The sequence below is a fragment of the Oncorhynchus clarkii genome, chromosome 4 (genome assembly GCF_045791955.1).
Source record: "Oncorhynchus clarkii lewisi isolate Uvic-CL-2024 chromosome 4, UVic_Ocla_1.0, whole genome shotgun sequence".
NCBI classification, from domain to species: Eukaryota; Metazoa; Chordata; class Actinopteri; order Salmoniformes; family Salmonidae; genus Oncorhynchus; species Oncorhynchus clarkii.
In genome coordinates, this window is record NC_092150.1 from 72,227,506 (window position 1) to 72,243,651 (window position 16,146).

The following is a 16,146-nucleotide window of genomic DNA, read 5'->3' on the forward strand; positions in this document are numbered from 1 at the left end:
TATCGCAAGACATAGTTTCAGGCTTTTATTTTGAAATATGAGCCTGAGTGACAACATTGCGTCAGTGTCCACCTGATGGCTCATTTGTGTATTTCTCGCGCAAAAGACAGTGGTAGCCATTTTTCCACCCGGTCTTACTGAAAAAAGCTCTGTCCCGGTTTATATATTATCGAATAGATATTTGAAAAACACCTTGAGGATTGATTATAAAAAACGTTGGCCATGTTTCTGTCGATATTATGGAGCTAATTTTGAATATTTTTCGGCGTTGTCGTGACCGCAATTTCCGGTCGTTTTCTCAACCAAACGTGAAGAACTAAAGGAGCTATTTTTGGCTAAAAAAATAATATTTTTTGAAAAAAGGAACATTTGCTATCTAACTGGGAGTCTCGTGAGTGAAAACATCCGAAGCTCATCAAAGGTAAACAATTTAATTTGATTGCTTTTCTGATTTTTGTGACCAGATTGCCTGCTGCTAGCTAGGCATAATGCTATGCTAGGCTATCGATAAACTTACACAAATGCTTGTCTTGCTTTGGCTGTAAAGCATATTTTCAAAATCTGAGATGACAGGGTGATTAACAAAAGGCTAAGCTGTGTTTGAATATATTTCACTTGTGATTTCTTGTGAATATTAATATTTTCTAGTAAGATTGTTTTGTCTGTTGCGTTATGCTACTTAGTGTCAGTTGATGACACTTCTCCCGTATCCGGAATGGGGAGTTACAAGAGGTTTTTAAGACCTAGTAATAATTTACATCAATAGCAGTCAATATTAATCGTCACCTTATTTCAGTCTCATCTGAAAGTTGTAAATTCTTGGATATCTTCACGAACCCTGGCTAACAAGTTGAATCAGCAAATTGAGTTTAATTATTTATTTACGAAATACCTAACTAATCACACCCTGATTACAAATTATGTCATAAAGGAAAACGTCCCTAGCGGACGGAACAGATATGACAGCTGGTTACACAAAGAATGGGGGTTGGGTTTGAGTGAAAGAGCGGGAAGACTGAAGAACAAAGGGAGAAGCGATGTCTCTATCGGTCAGTAGGCAGCTACTCTATCGTAAATACAGGATCTTATGCATTCTAAATTACCGCCCATTTGGAAAAGGAAAATGCAATGAATATTTACTCGCTTCAATAGGCTGGTCGTAGATGCTGGTCGGGTTGGCCAACAGAGATCTTCCTGTCCTCGGAAGAATGTCTCTGGTGGTAAATTGGATACATTGTAGTAACGTTGTGTTGTGGTAGACGGTATACTCTGTCTGTCCTTTCCCAGTCTACGCTTGGCGGCTGGAGTGAATCAGAGTTCAAAGTTCATACCCCGTTGCCATGCTTATATGCTCATGCTATATTCTGGCTGGTATTGTTGAAATTCATCATATTCAACGTGTCGACCGTCCTCTTCACGTGGGACTTCAATGCTAATTTCGTTAGGTAGCTGAGATTGGCTTTGCTCTGTAGTTATCTGAACCCTTCTGACATCAAGGCCGGTGCCTTAATGTCCCCTGTACCGGAAGTTATATTGTCGTCAAGGCTTTATATAGGAAGAGAGAGGAGGGCGTGGTTCATAGTTTATAACCAATGTCTGTTCCTGTGGGCGGGCCACTGATTCGGGCCTTATTCACTCATGAAAACCCAATTCTCACATTTTAGAAGCTAAAATCACATTTCATCCCCTCACAAATAATTTCATATTCAAACATTTAAATTGCTCAACAATTCCATGTGAATCTGATAACTATAATGTGTAGACTTTCCACGGTACAGTTTATGTCATCCTATCATTGATGAGAATGTCTCAGATGACAACCAAACTGACATCATATTCATTAAGTACCAACACATATGTTCAACTGGTTGGATTACCAAAATATGGTGTTCCCAGAATCTCCATGTTAACCAAGGGATTTTCAATAGTCACATAAGTAGGGTAGAGAGAGGAATAAAGGGGGAGAGGTATTTATGACTGTCATAAACCTACCCCCAGGCCAGCATCATGACACTACCAACACATGTCCAGAGAGCATAAGAGGAGATAACCGTGACTCAACGGTCATGTGGAATTTTACTGCGGTGAGGAAATTTTGTCAGCCTGTGATTGTCATGCAAATAACCGCCGGTCTCATGGTAATTTACCACTAAAATAAACACATTTAGCATCTCCTGGCTTCCACGCATAGCCTGCAAGCCACTGTATCAGACCTTTTGAACAGCTACATTTGAAAAAGTCAAATACATCTATTTAATATAGCCTACACCATCACAATCAATCCATTATTTATTTTAGACAGGTCTATGAAACATGATATAAAGAAAATGTAGCCTATTTCAGAAGAACTAGGCTACATCTGTTACCACCTCAGTCATCGGCTTCATCGTACATACATATCCCAACCAGAAGCCATGGATTACAGGTAACGTCCGCACTGAGCTAAAGGCTAGAGCTGCCAGTTTCAAGGAGTGGGACACTAATCCGGACGCTGTCAGAGTGTGCGCAACTGGTCGAAGGAAGTCCTCTCATCCTCCTCCTAGTCCCTGTCCTCTCACCCTTCCCCTAGCCCCTGACCTCTCTCCCTCTCATCTTCCCCCTAGCCCCGTCCTCTCACCCTCTCATCCTCCCCCTAGCCCCTGTCCTCTCATCGTCTCACCCTTCCCCTATTCCCTACCCTCTCACCCTCCCCTAGCCCCTGTCCTCTCACCCTTCCCCTATTCCCTGACCTCTCACCCTCTCATCCTCCCCCTAGCCCCTGACCTCTCACCCTCTCATCCTCCCGCTAGCCCCTGTCCTCTCACCCTCTCACCACTCCCCTAGCCCCTGTCCTCTCACCCTCGCGCCCATCTCACTCTTCCCCTAGTCACCTCCCTGGGGCACATTCCTGTCTTTATACCCCTGCTCTGTGAGCCAGCGGTGCTCACACACAGTCCACACATCTTGAACAAAGGAGTTGCCGACCCTTCAGGCTGGTGATCATAACCTTTGACCTCTGGTGTTCTCCTCCTCCACCCAAATACATGGATGTTGTTTAACACCCAAAATACATGGATGTGCCTGGGGTGGGGGGAAATGTAGGATGATTTCTCTCACAGACAGACAGACAGACAGACAGACCAGACCAGACAGACCAGACAGACAGACCAGAGAGACAGAAGCTGAGTTGAATGAACTCCTCTGACAGACAGCCTGTGGTGGTCATTATTGAGAAACGACTGACAGCTCAATGAGGGGCTTATATTGAAATATAACTTTCAGCTGACTGACAGGTGTGGGATAGAACCAACTTAACTGACAGATCAGGGAAGCGGACTATGACAGTAGTGGGCGTATTTTAGCTGAGTGCCACTGTGGTTGACAGTTGAGAGACCCCTGAGGTTGTAGGGATGGAACTACATAATATAGTCATTAAACAAGTAAAATAACCTGACATACTGCTTGTACAACTACACAATGAGACCTTAGTAGAAAACCTGGCAGGCAGTTAGCTTAGTGGTTAGAACGTTGGGCCAGTAACTCAAAGGTTGCTGGATTGAATCCCTGTGCTGACAAGGTAAAATGTCGTTCTGCCCCTGTTCCCCAGGCGCCGAAGACGTGGATGTTGATTATAGCAGCCCCCCCCCGCACCTCTCTGAATCAGAGGGGTGGGGTTAAATGCGGAAGACACTTTTCAGTTGAATACATTCAGTTTCCCCTTCTACACAATGAGACCTTATTAGAAACCTGACCTACTGCCATCTACACAATGAGACATTATTAGAAACCTGACCTGCTGCCATCTACACAATGAGACCTTATTAGAAACCTGACCTGCTGCCATCTACACAATGAGACATTATTAGAAACCTGACCTGCTGCCATCTACACAATGAGACCTTATTAGAAACCTGACCTGCTGCCATCTACACAATGAGACCTTATTAGAAACCTGACCTACTGCCTTCTACACAACGAGGCCTTATTAGAAACCTGACCTACTGCCTTCTACACAATGAGACCTTATTAGAAACCTGACCTACGGCCTTCTACACAATGAGACCTTATTAGAAACCTGACCTACTGCCTTCTACACAATGAGACCTTATTAGAAACCTGACCTACTGCCATCTACACAATGAGGCCTTATTAGAAACCCTGCTGGAGAGAACAGAAGACAAGAGAGATGGGGAGGAAAGAAGGAATAGAATGTGAAATATTTGTTCTGATGTACTGAGTCACTTGGGAGTGATTACAAATAGTTGATGTGTGAGTGTGTAACTTCATGTAGCTTTAGCTTTTTCCTCTGCAGAGGTGTGTGTGTGTGTGTGTGTGTGTGTGTGTGTGTGTGTGACTGATTGCGTGAGTGTTATTTTGGAGTTCTGACGTTAGTCTCACCTTTCTGGATCTCTGTCTCTCCAGACTGACATGTTGTTTTGTTCCCAACCTTTTAGTAGGTTACATGGTCATTATCTTTACATCAATCTTCTATCCAGCTCCTAGTGGTCTCATCTCTGGCACAAATAGTGCAGCAATCACCTCACAATGGGACTTTTAGTCTGGTTTCAAAGACCTGCAGGTACACCTAATAACATGTCAGTGAGTCTAGTCTCAGAGTTGGGGTTCTCAAATGGTGGCACAATTGATCTGCATGTGCTCTCTGCTGACTGATGTTGCAGACCTATCTGTTCTGTTTTCCTGTTGGAATAGTGACCGGTCCAACATGATGTTTTGTTCTGGTTGGAACTAAAAATAAGGTCTGTTTCTCACCGTGTCTCTTTTTCTCTCCTCTCTTTCACAGATGAGCACGATGCAGTACAGAAGAAAACCTTCACCAAATGGATAAATGCACAGTTCTCCAAGGTAATGCCAAAGTGTGGTAGGCTATATCCGAGCCTGTTCACACAAAGGTTGCTCAGTTAAACCCACCAATAATTTAAGTTAAACCCATCACTAATTTAACTTAAACCCATCACTAATTTAACTTAAGCCCATCACTAATTTAAGTTAAACCCATCACTAATTTAACTTAAGCCCATCACTAATTTAACTTAAGCCCATCACTAATTTAAGTTAAACCCATCACTAATTTAACTTAAGCCCATCACTAATTTAACTTAAGCCCATCACTAATTTAACTTAAGCCCATCACTAATTTAACTTAAGCCCATCACTAATTTAAGTTAAACCCATCACTAATTTAACTTAAACCCATCACTAATTTAACTTAAACCCATCACTAATTTAAGTTAAACCCACCAATCATTTGTGTTAAATCCACCAGCACCAGCTAAGAAAATATTGTTGTGGAAACCTCCAACACTGATGCTGAACTGAGCTAGGAGTTTGAAGACGGGCTGCATGAAGTAGTGTGAGCAGGTTATTTCTGTCCAAACAGACTGTTTTGTTTGACTGTTTCAGACTAATAACTTCCCCTTTGAACACTAACCCTGACCTTCTCTTCCCAGGCCCAGGAGAATAACAGATTCACTGCAGGAAAGAATAGATAGCCTAGCGGAACACTAAGAGGACATTAGCATGGCTGACTCCCCTATTACAGTGTATACAGGGAAAATGCTTCCTCGTTAACTCGATTTAGCTATTGTCTTCTTGATAAATTAATTGGTCTTCACTTGAGTCTGGTTAATCTTCTCTGTGCTAATCAGAAACATGCTAATGTAACATTGATGCTTCTGTCCCTCTCCTCGCCCCAACCTGGGCTCAAAACAGGGACCCTCGGTCTGCCACAAAGCATTGTTACCTATCACTCCACAAAAGCCTTGGCCCTTGTAGAGCAAGAGTAACAACTGCTTCAAGGTTAACTAGCTAGCCATTTCACACCATTAACATTAACGCGCGCTAATGCTAGTCTGATAATGGACCTTGTGTGTGTGGTCTTGTTTTAGCTATGTTCCCTCACTCCCACAGGGTAGTTAACAGAAATATTTTAAACATGCTTATACAATTTCACTAATTATTTTTCCATCAATACATGTATGGACTCTAGTTTTTTTATTTTTCTCATTCGCTCTCATTTCTTTCTCTTTCTCCTCTCTCTCCCCCTTCTCCCTCTCATTTTCTCTCTGTAGCTCCCCCCCCCTCTCTCTCTCTCTCCATCTTTATTATTCCTCTCCTCTGTGTTAGCTCTGTGTTTCCCTCCTATCCTCTGTTAGCTCTTTGTGTTTCCCTCCTCTCCTCTGTGTTAGCTCTGTGTTTCTCTCCTCTCCTCTGTGTTAGCTCTGTGTTTCCCTCCTATCCTCTGTGTTTGTTAGCTCTGTGTTTCCCTCCTCTCCTCTGTGTTTGTTAGCTCTGTGTGTTTCCCTCCTCTCCTCTGTTAGCTCTTTGTGTTTCCCTCCTCTCCTCTGTGTTAGCTCTGTGTTTCTCTCCTCTCCTCTGTGTTAGCTCTGTGTTTCCCTCCTATCCTCTGTTAGCTCTGTGTTTCCCTCCTCTCCTCTGTGTTAGCTCTGTGTTTCCCTCCTATCCTCTGTTAGCTCTTTGTGTTTCCCTCCTCTCCTCTGTGTTAGCTCTGTGTGTTTCCCTCCTCTCCTCTGTGTTAGCTCTGTGTGTTTCCCTCCTCTCCTCTGTGTTTGTTAGCTCTGTGTTTCCCTCCTATCCTCTGTTAGCTCTTTGTGTTTCCCTCCTCTCCTCTGTGTTAGCTCTGTGTTTCTCTCCTCTCCTTTGTGTTAGCTCTGTGTTTCCCTCCTATCCTCTGTGTTTGTTAGCTCTGTGTTTCCCTCCTCTCCTCTGTGTTTGTTAGCTCTGTGTGTTTCCCTCCTATCCTCTGTTAGCTCTGTGTTTCCCTCCTCTCCTCTGTGTTAGCTCTGTGTTTCCCTCCTATCCTCTGTTAGCTCTTTGTGTTTCCCTCCTCTCCTCTGTGTTAGCTCTGTGTGTTTCCCTCCTCTCCTCTGTGTTAGCTCTGTGTGTTTCCCTCCTCTCCTCTGTGTTTGTTAGCTCTGTGTTTCCCTCCTATCCTCTGTTAGCTCTGTGTTTCCCTCCTATCCTCTGTTAGCTCTGTGTTTCCCTCCTATCCTCTGTTAGCTCTGTGTTTCCCTCCTCTCCTCTGTTAGCTCTGTGTTTCCCTCCTCTCCTCTGTGTTAGCTCTGTGTTTCCCTCCTATCCTCTGTTAGCTCTTTGTGTTTCCCTCCTCTCCTCTGTGTTAGCTCTGTGTTTCCCTCCTCTCCTCTGTGTTAGCTCTGTGTGTTTCCCTCCTCTCCTCTGTGTTTGTTAGCTCTGTGTTTCCCTCCTATCCTCTGTTAGCTCTTTGTGTTTCCCTCCTCTCCTCTGTTAGCTCTGTGTTTCCCTCCTCTCCTCTGTGTTAGCTCTGTGTTTCCCTCCTATCCTCTGTTAGCTCTTTGTGTTTCCCTCCTCTCCTCTGTGTTAGCTCTGTGTGTTTCCCTCCTCTCCTCTGTGTTTGTTAGCTCTGTGTTTCCCTCCTATCCTCTGTTAGCTCTTTGTGTTTCCCTCCTCTCCTCTGTTAGCTCTTTGTGTTTCCCTCCTCTCCTCTGTGTTAGCTCTGTGTTTCCCTCCTATCCTCTGTTAGCTCTTTGTGTTTCCCTCCTCTCCTCTGTTAGCTCTTTGTGTTTCCCTCCTCTCCTCTGTGTTTGTTAGCTCTGTGTTTCCCTCCTATCCTCTGTTAGCTCTTTGTGTTTCCCTCCTCTCCTCTGTTAGCTCTTTGTGTTTCCCTCCTCTCCTCTGTGTTAGCTCTGTGTTTCCCTCCTATCCTCTGTTAGCTCTTTGTGTTTCCCTCCTCTCCTCTGTTAGCTCTTTGTGTTTCCCTCCTCTCCTCTGTGTTAGCTCTGTGTGTTTCCCTCCTCTCCTCTGTGTTTGTTAGCTCTGTGTGTTTCCTCTGTTAGCTCTGTGTATTTACCTCCTCTCCTCTGTTAGCTCTGTGTGTTTCCCTCCTCTCCTCTGTGTTTGTTAGCTCTGTGTGTTTCCTCTGTTAGCTCTGTGTATTTACCTCCTCTCCTCTGTTAGCTCTGTGTGTTTCCCTCCTCTCCTCTGTGTTAGCTCTGTGTTTCCCTCCTCTCCTCTGTGTTTGTTAGCTCTGTGTGTTTCCCTCCTCTCCTCTGTGTTAGCTCTGTGTTTCCCTCCTCTCCTCTGTGTTAGCTCTGTGTTTCTCTCCTCTCCTCTGTGTTAGCTCTGTGTTTCCCTCCTATCCTCTGTTCGCTCTGTGTTTCCCTCCTCTCCTCTGTGTTAGCTCTGTGTTTCCCTCCTATCCTCTGTTAGCTCTTTGTGTTTCCCTCCTCTCCTCTGTGTTAGCTCTGTGTGTTTCCCTCCTCTCCTCTGTGTTAGCTCTGTGTGTTTCCCTCCTCTCCTCTGTGTTTGTTAGCTCTGTGTTTCCCTCCTATCCTCTGTTAGCTCTGTGTTTCCCTCCTATCCTCTGTTAGCTCTGTGTTTCCCTCCTATCCTCTGTTAGCTCTGTGTTTCCCTCCTCTCCTCTGTTAGCTCTGTGTTTCCCTCCTCTCCTCTGTGTTAGCTCTGTGTTTCCCTCCTATCCTCTGTTAGCTCTTTGTGTTTCCCTCCTCTCCTCTGTGTTAGCTCTGTGTTTCCCTCCTATCCTCTGTTAGCTCTTTGTGTTTCCCTCCTCTCCTCTGTGTTAGCTCTGTGTGTTTCCCTCCTCTCCTCTGTGTTTGTTAGCTCTGTGTTTCCCTCCTATCCTCTGTTAGCTCTTTGTGTTTCCCTCCTCTCCTCTGTTAGCTCTGTGTTTCCCTCCTCTCCTCTGTGTTAGCTCTGTGTTTCCCTCCTATCCTCTGTTAGCTCTTTGTGTTTCCCTCCTCTCCTCTGTGTTAGCTCTGTGTGTTTCCCTCCTCTCCTCTGTGTTTGTTAGCTCTGTGTTTCCCTCCTATCCTCTGTTAGCTCTTTGTGTTTCCCTCCTCTCCTCTGTTAGCTCTTTGTGTTTCCCTCCTCTCCTCTGTGTTTGTTAGCTCTGTGTTTCCCTCCTATCCTCTGTTAGCTCTTTGTGTTTCCCTCCTCTCCTCTGTTAGCTCTTTGTGTTTCCCTCCTCTCCTCTGTGTTAGCTCTGTGTTTCCCTCCTATCCTCTGTTAGCTCTTTGTGTTTCCCTCCTCTCCTCTGTTAGCTCTTTGTGTTTCCCTCCTCTCCTCTGTGTTAGCTCTGTGTGTTTCCCTCCTCTCCTCTGTGTTTGTTAGCTCTGTGTGTTTCCTCTGTTAGCTCTGTGTATTTACCTCCTCTCCTCTGTTAGCTCTGTGTGTTTCCCTCCTCTCCTCTGTGTTTGTTAGCTCTGTGTGTTTCCTCTGTTAGCTCTGTGTATTTACCTCCTCTCCTCTGTTAGCTCTGTGTGTTTCCCTCCTCTCCTCTGTGTTAGCTCTGTGTTTCCCTCCTCTCCTCTGTGTTTGTTAGCTCTGTGTGTTTCCCTCCTCTCCTCTGTGTTAGCTCTGTGTTTCCCTCCTCTCCTCTGTGTTTGTTAGCTCTGTGTGTTTCCCTCCTCTCCTCTGTGTTAGCTCTATGTGTTTCCCTCCTCTCCTCTGTGTTTGTTAGCTCTGTGTGTTTCCCTCCTCTCCTCTGTGTTTGTTAGCTCTGTGTGTTTCCCTCCTCTCCTCTGTGTTAGCTCTGTGTTCCTCTCCTCTCCTCTGTGTTAGCTCTGTGTGTTTCTCTCCTCTCCTCTGTGTTAGCTCTGTGTTTTCCTCCTCTCCTCTGTGTTTGTTAGCTCTGTGTTTCTCTCCTCTCCTCTGTGTTAGCTCTGTGTGTTTCCCTCCTCTCCTCTGTGTTAGCTCTGTGTGTTTCTCTCCTCTCCTCTGTGTTTGTTAGCTCTTTGTGTTTCCCTCCTATCCTCTGTTAGCTCTTTGTGTTTCCCTCCTCTCCTCTGTGTTAGCTCTGTGTGTTTCCCCCCTCTCCTCTGTGTTTGTTAGCTCTGTGTGTTTCCCTCCTCTCCTCTGTGTTTGTTAGCTCTGTGTGTTTCCCTCCTCTCCTCTGTGTTTGTTAGCTCTGTGTGTTTCCCTCCTCTCCTCTGTGTTTGTTAGCTCTGTGTGTTTCCCTCCTCTCCTCTGTGTTTGTTAGCTCTGTGTTTCCCTCCTCTCCTCTGTGTTTGTTAGCTCTGTGTGTTTCCCTCCTCTCCTCTTTGTTAGCTCTGTGTGTTTCCCTCCTCTCCTCTGTGTTAGCTCTGTGTTTCCCTCCTCTCCTCTGTGTTTGTTAGCTCTGTGTGTTTCCCTCCTCTCCTCTGTGTTTGTTAGCTCTGTGTGTTTCCCTCCTCTCCTCTGTGTTTGTTAGCTCTGTGTGTTCCCTCCTCTCCTCTGTGTTAGCTCTGTGTGTTTCCCTCCTCTCCTCTGTGTTTGTTAGCTCTGTGTGTTTCCCTCCTCTCCTCTGTGTTTGTTAGCTCTGTGTGTTTCCCTCCTCTCCTCTGTGTTATCTCTGTGTTCCTCTCCTCTCCTCTGTGTTAGCTCTGTGTGTTTCTCTCCTCTCCTCTGTTTTAGCTCTGTGTGTTTCCCTCCTCTCCTCTGTTTTAGCTCTGTGTGTTTCCCTCCTCTCCTCTGTGTTAGCTCTGTGTGTTTCTCTCCTCTCCTCTGTGTTTGTTAGCTCTGTGTGTTTCCCTCCTCTCCTCTGTTAGCTCTGTGTGTTTCCCTCCTCTCCTCTGTGTTAGCTCTGTGTTTCCCTACTCTCCTCTGTGTTTGTTAGCTCTGTGTGTTTCCCTCCTCTCCTCTGTGTTAGCTATGTGTGTTTCCCTTCTCTCCTCTGTGCTTGTTAGCTCTGTGTGTTTCCCTCCTCTCCTCTGTGTTAGCTCTGTGTTTCCCTCCTCTCCTCTGTGTTTGTTAGCTCTGTGTGTTTCCCTCCTCTCCTCTGTGTTAGCTCTATGTGTTTCCCTCCTCTCCTCTGTGTTTGTTAGCTCTGTGTGTTTCCCTCCTCTCCTCTGTGTTTGTTAGCTCTGTGTGTTTCCCTCCTCTCCTCTGTGTTAGCTCTGTGTTCCTCTCCTCTCCTCTGTGTTAGCTCTGTGTGTTTTTCTCCTCTCCTCTGTGTTAGCTCTGTGTTTTCCTCCTCTCCTCTGTGTTTGTTAGCTCTGTGTTTCTCTCCTCTCCTCTGTGTTAGCTCTGTGTGTTTCCCTCCTCTCCTCTGTGTTAGCTCTGTGTGTTTCTCTCCTCTCCTCTGTGTTTGTTAGCTCTTTGTGTTTCCCTCCTATCCTCTGTTAGCTCTTTGTGTTTCCCTCCTCTCCTCTGTGATAGCTCTGTGTGTTTCCCCCCTCTCCTCTGTGTTTGTTAGCTCTGTGTGTTTCCCTCCTCTCCTCTGTGTTTGTTAGCTCTGTGTGTTTCCCTCCTCTCCTCTGTGTTTGTTAGCTCTGTGTGTTTCCCTCCTCTCCTCTGTGTTTGTTAGCTCTGTGTGTTTCCCTCCTCTCCTCTGTGTTAGCTCTGTGTTTCCCTCCTCTCCTCTGTGTTTGTTAGCTCTGTGTGTTTCCCTCCTCTCCTCTTTGTTAGCTCTGTGTGTTTCCCTCCTCTCCTCTGTGTTAGCTCTGTGTTTCCCTCCTCTCCTCTGTGTTTGTTAGCTCTGTGTGTTTCCCTCCTCTCCTCTGTGTTTGTTAGCTCTGTGTGTTTCCCTCCTCTCCTCTGTGTTTGTTAGCTCTGTGTGTTCCCTCCTCTCCTCTGTGTTAGCTCTGTGTGTTTCCCTCCTCTCCTCTGTGTTTGTTAGCTCTGTGTGTTTCCCTCCTCTCCTCTGTGTTTGTTAGCTCTGTGTGTTTCCCTCCTCTCCTCTGTGTTAGCTCTGTGTGTTCCTCTCCTCTCCTCTGTGTTAGCTCTGTGTGTTTCTCTCCTCTCCTCTGTTTTAGCTCTGTGTGTTTCCCTCCTCTCCTCTGTTTTAGCTCTGTGTGTTTCCCTCCTCTCCTCTGTGTTAGCTCTGTGTGTTTCTCTCCTCTCCTCTGTGTTTGTTAGCTCTGTGTGTTTCCCTCCTCTCCCCTGTTAGCTCTTTGTGTTTCTCTCCTCTGTGTTAGCTCTGTGTGTTTCCCTCCTCTCCTCTGTGTTTGTTAGCTCTGTGTGTTTCCCTCCTCCCCTCTGTGTTTGTTAGCTCTGTGTGTTTCCATCCTCTCCTCTGTGTTTGTTAGCTCTGTGTGTTTCCCTCCTCTCCTCTGTGTTATCTCTGTGTTCCTCTCCTCTCCTCTGTGTTAGCTCTGTGTGTTTCTCTCCTCTCCTCTGTTTTAGCTCTGTGTGTTTCCTTTCCTCTGTGTTTGTTAGCTCTGTGTGTTTCCCTCCTCTCCCCTGTTAGCTCTTTGTGTTTCTCTCCTCTGTGTTAGCTCTGTGTGTTTCCCTCCTCTCCTCTGTGTTTGTTAGCTCTGTGTGTTTCCCTCCTCTCCTCTGTGTTTGTTAGCTCTGTGTGTTTCCCTCCTCTCCTCTGTGTTTGTTAGCTCTGTGTGTTTCCCTCCTCTCCTCTGTGTTTGTTAGCTCTGTGTGTTTCTCTCCTCCCCTCTGTGTTTGTTAGCTCTGTTTCTCTCCTCCCCTCTGTGTTAGCTCTGTGTGTTTCTCTCCTCTCCTCTGTGTTAGCTCTGTTTCCCTCCTCTCCTCTGTGTTTGTTAGCTCTGTGTGTTTCCCTCCTCTGTGTTTGTTAGCTCTGTGTGTTTCCCTCCTCTCCTCTGTGTTTGTTAGCTCTGTGTTTCTCTCCTCCCCTCTGTGTTAGCTCTGTGTGTTTCTCTCCTCTCCTCTGTGTTAGCTCTGTTTCCCTCCTCTCCTCTGTGTTTGTTAGCTCTGTGTGTTTCTCTCCTCTCCTCTGTGTTAGCTCTGCGTGTTTCCCTCCTCTCCTCTGTGTTAGCTCTGTGTTTCCCTCCTCTCCTCTGTTAGCTCTGTGTTTCCCTCCTCTCCTCTGTGTTAGCTCTGTGTTTCCCTCCTCTCCTCTGTGTTTGTTAGCTCTGTGTGTTTCCCTCCTCTCCTCTGTGTTAGCTCTGTGTGTTCCCCTCCTCTCCTCTGTGTTAGCTCTGTGTGTTTCCCTCCTCTCCTCTGTGTTTGTTAGCTCTGTGTGTTTCCCTCCTCTCCTCTGTGTTTGTTAGCTCTGTGTGTTTCCCTCCTCTCCTCTGTGTTTGTTAGCTCTGTGTGTTTCCCTCTCCTCGGTGTTTGTTAGCTCTGTGTGTTTCTCTCCTCTCCTCTGTGTTAGCTCTGTGTTTCCCTCCTCTCCTTTGTGTTTGTTAGCTCTGTGTTTCTCTCCTCTCCTCTGTGTTAGCTCTGTGTGTTTCCCTCCTCTCCTCTGTGTTAGCTCTGTGTGTTTCCCTCCTCTCCTCTGTGTTAGCTCTGTGTGTTTCCCTCCTCCCCTCTGTGTTAGCTCTGTGTGTTTCTCTACTCTCCTTTGTGTTAGCTCTGTGTGTTTCTCTCCTCCCCTCTGTGTTTGTTAGCTCTGTGTGTTTCTCTCCTCTCCTCTGTGTTAGCTCTGTGTGTTTCTCTCCTCTCCTCTGTGTTAGCTCTGTGTGTTTCTCTCCTCCCCTCTGTGTTTGTTAGCTCTGTGTTTCTCTCTTCTCCTCTGTGTTAGCTCTGTGTTTCTCTCCTCTGTGTTAGCTCTGTGTTTCTCTCCTCTGTGTTAGCTCTGTGTGTTTCTTTCCTCCCCTCTGTGTTAGCTCTGTGTGTTTCTCTCCTCTGTGTTAGCTCTGTGTTTCTCTCCTCTGTGTTAGCTCTGTGTGTTTCTTTCCTCCCCTCTGTGTTAGCTCTGTGTGTTTCTCTCCTCTGTGTTAGCTCTGTGTTTCTCTCCTCTGTGTTAGCTCTGTGTGTTTCTTTCCTCCCCTCTGTGTTAGCTCTGTGTGTTTCTCTCCTCTGTGTTAGCTCTGTGTTTCTCTCCTCTGTGTTAGCTCTGTGTGTTTCTTTCCTCCCCTCTGTGTTAGATCTGTGTGTTTCTCTCCTCTCCTCTGTGTTAACTCTGTGTGTTTCTCTCCTCTGTGTTAGCTCTGTGTGTTTCTCTCCTCCCCTCTGTGTTAGCTCTGTGTGTTTCTTGTTGAGTTGTTCTGTTGTCAGGTCATATCTGAGGTATGGAGAGTGGGATGTTAGAATGAGCTCTGTTCTCTGTTACCTCAAAAATTACCCAGAAATCTCTCATGTTTGATCCCATCCTCTGGTTTCCATTTCCCAACCATTTGCCCAACTTCATATGCTATTATATACTGTACGTGATGTACGTACCCTTCTACCCAGTTATCAACAGAAACATTGTCTACCATTCCCAGTGCATAAACTTTAAGGATGTTCAGAATTTTGGAATCATTGCAAATATTTCTAACCTGAAAATGAACTGAGTTGATTTTCCATAACATTTTCCATGCAAAACATTGCACAGCATTATGTACTCTGAATACAGGTTTGTATGTAGACAAAACAACACACTACACACGCATGAGTAGTGTCCTTACACACACACATGAGTAGTGTCCTTACACACACACATGAGTAGTGTCCTTACACACACACATGAGTAGTGTCCTTACACACACACATGAGTAGTGTCCTTACACACACACATGAGTAGTGTCCTTACACACACACATGAGTAGTGTCCTTACACACACACATGAGTAGTGTCCTTACACACACACATGAGTAGTGTCCTTACACACACACATGAGTAGTGTCCTTACACACACACATGAGTAGTGTCCTTACACACACACATGAGTAGTGTCCTTACACACACACACACATGAGTAGTGTCCTTACACACACACATGAGTAGTGTCCTTACACACACACATGAGTGGTGTCCTTACACACACACATGAGTAGTGTCCTTACACACACACATGAGTAGTGTCCTTACACACACACATGAGTAGTGTCCTTACACACACACATGAGTGGTGTCCTTACACACACACATGAGTGGTGTCCTTACACACACACATGAGTGGTGTCCTTACACACACACATGAGTAGTGTCCTTACACACACACATGAGTAGTGTCCTTACACACACACATGAGTAGTGTCCTTACACACACACATGAGTAGTGTCCTTACACACACACATGAGTGGTGTCCTTACACACACACATGAGTAGTGTCCTTACACACACACATGAGTGGTGTCCTTACACACACACATGAGTAGTGTCCTTACACACACACATGAGTAGTGTCCTTACACACACACATGAGTAGTGTCCTTACACACACACATGAGTAGTGTCCTTACACACACACATGAGTAGTGTCCTTACACACACACATGAGTGGTGTCCTTACACACACACATGAGTAGTGTCCTTACACACACACATGAGTAGTGTCCTTACACACACACATGAGTAGTGTCCTTACACACACACATGAGTAGTGTCCTTACACACACATGAGTAGTGTCCTTACACACACACACACACACACACGAGTAGTGTCCTTACACACACACACACACACGAGTAGTGTCCTTACACACACACACACACGAGTAGTGTCCTTACACACACACACGAGTAGTGTCCTTACACACACACATGAGTAGTGTCCTTACACACACACATGAGGAGTGTCTTTACACACACATGAGTAGTGTCCTTACACACACACACACACACACGAGTAGTGTCCTTACACACACACACACACACACAAGTAGTGTCCTTACACACACACACTAGTAGTGTCCTTACACACACACACACACACACACACACGAGTAGTGTCCTTACACGCACACACACACACACACGAGTAGTGTCCTTACACACACACACGAGTAGTGTCCTTACACACACACACACACACGAGTAGTGTCCTTACTCACACACACGAGTAGTGTCCTTACACACACACACACACGAGTAGTGTCCTTACACACACACACACACACACGAGTAGTGTCCTTACACACACACACACATGAGTAGTGTCCTTACACACACACACGAGTAGTGTCCTTACACACACACACACACACACACACAAGTAGTGTCCTTACACACACACACACACGAGTAGGGTCCTTACACACACACACACACACATGAGAAGTGTCCTTACACACACACATGAGTAGTGTCCATTACACACACACACACACGAGTAGTGTCCTTACACACACATGAGTAGTGTCCTTACACACACACACACGAGTAGTGTCCTTACACACACCCATGAGTAGTGTCCTTACTCACACACACACACAAGTATTGTCCTTACACACACACACACACACACACACAAGTAGTGTCCTTACACACACCCATGAGTAGTGTCCTTACACACACCCATGAGTAGTGTCCT

General features: G+C 45.8%; 1 protein-coding gene across 6 annotated transcripts in view; it reads left to right on the forward strand.

The window, feature by feature from the left end:
- The window catches only part of LOC139407256 (utrophin), a 334,795-nt gene that overhangs the window by 35,677 nt on the left and 282,972 nt on the right, over nt 1-16,146 (forward strand). For all 6 annotated transcript variants that reach the window (XM_071150875.1, XM_071150879.1, XM_071150876.1 and 3 more), the window contains one exon: nt 4,781-4,842. In XM_071150875.1, the coding sequence (XP_071006976.1) occupies nt 4,781-4,842 (62 nt within the window). The remainder of the gene's footprint in view (nt 1-4,780; nt 4,843-16,146) is intronic.